The 1479-nt window shown below is 50.2% G+C and overlaps 1 protein-coding gene across 1 annotated transcript; it reads right to left on the bottom strand.

Annotated features, from left to right (window-relative positions):
• Window positions 1-332: 332 nt before the first annotated feature.
• Window positions 333-884, bottom strand: LOC135384260 (uncharacterized). Its single transcript, XM_064613471.1, has one exon. It carries the CDS (start codon window positions 882-884, stop codon window positions 333-335), a length of 552 nt encoding a protein of 183 aa, XP_064469541.1.
• Between the last annotated feature and the right edge of the window lie 595 nt (window positions 885-1479).

Below are 1479 nucleotides of genomic sequence, written 5' to 3'. Positions count from 1 at the left end.
TTGTTAGTTCCTCGTCTGCTTCAGACTCCGATCCGCTGGTCGATTCTTGTTCGTCGGTCGACGTATACCTGGCCAACCGATGATACTCAACCACCATACCCTGCGGCAGCGACGTAAACAGAATGTCAACCATCATTGAGGCGTAACTTTCACTTGAAACGCCGAGGGCGCGCAGTCCGCGTACGTGGTTCTGGACGTGGTCGTACAACTTCCTCAGTCCGTGTACGTCGCCGGTTGATCTCATGGCAGGCAGATTGCGAAGCTTGGACAAATGTTCCCTCTCGATGCGGCTCCGATCTCCGAATCGCTCCTTCAGGATCTCTATGGCGTCATCATAACAGGACTCCGTAGCCTGAAGTCCCACGATGGCTGAAGCAGCCGATCCTCGGAGTAATGAACGCAGGTAACTTCTCAGCCTTCGCAAGGGTGGTGTTGTCGTGTATGGTCGTCTTGTAGTGCTCCCAAAATGCTTGCCAGCGTGTTAACTCGCCAGCAAAGCACTGCAGCTGTAGTTTCGGGAGCTTAGCTCCAGCGCGTGGTCTTTCCGCTCCTGATGATGTGAGCACAGACGGGTTCTGAGTTCTCGGTTGCTCGGTGACCTGCATGTCGGCAATCCTCGTTCGAAGTTCCGCTATAGCACCATGAGCTTCGTCCTCGTAGGCGATGATGGTTGGGTACTCTTCCTGGAGCTCATCTGGTTTGAGTAGTGGTTCAACATCTTTGTTAATCTGTCGTAACTCTGTATCGTTAGAGATGAGTCGGGCGAGTAGGCTCTCTAGCATTGTCTTGTGGACGTTGTCTTGTGCTCGAAGTTCCGCCAGCTCATTGACCAGTTTCGTAACTTGTGCTCGTCGCTCGGCTCTTTTGCTCTTTATGTGGTCCATGTCGTCTAGATGCAGTTGGCCTTTCTGATTGCAGCGCAGTTAGTCCCGGGTTTCGGCACCATGTAGTATATTAATGTGACTCTTTAGCGATGTTGTCACTCGTATAAAATCGCTTCTAACTGGCGCTGCTCCGCAGAGGAGAAAAACACGACTGCTCTCTTAGGAAGACAGACGAACACTACTTTATTGTACAACAGACAGAAATAGAAGTGCATACATTGGGAGATATCACGAAGTCCAATTCGGTTAAAGTCACGTTTCAGGCCCCAACCCGCCGCGTATTCGGTTACATACGCGGCCTCCTGTTTGTCTGGCCCTTAAGGGGTCGTCTAACAAATGTCCATTCGATTCGTTCGTTGTTTTGTTTTTGTGTCACTGCCTGATAGCAGAAGACCGTGTAGAAAAGCCAACTTGAAAGAAAAGTATGAGGTGAGGAGGATGGAAGATGGAAAAAGGCTTGGGCAGACGAGAAAGAGAATTTGTACAAGATATCGCGCGCGGAGCCTGGCTATCAGCGGCAATTGCTAATGCAGAATGTGAACGTGATAATCAGCTCTGATAACTTTTGCAAAGCCTTTCTTTGCTGTACTGCTGC

The sequence above is a fragment of the Ornithodoros turicata genome, chromosome 2 (genome assembly GCF_037126465.1).
Source record: "Ornithodoros turicata isolate Travis chromosome 2, ASM3712646v1, whole genome shotgun sequence".
NCBI lineage: Eukaryota > Metazoa > Arthropoda > Arachnida > Ixodida > Argasidae > Ornithodoros > Ornithodoros turicata.
Note: the sequence above shows the minus strand (reverse complement) of the source record. Positions and strands in the feature narration are given on the sequence as shown.

Bases quoted from the DNA above. Each gene is read 5' to 3' on its own strand.
- LOC135384260 (XM_064613471.1), bottom strand. From the start codon at position 884: ATGGACCACATAAAGAGCAAAAGAGCCGAGCGACGAGCACAAGTTACG.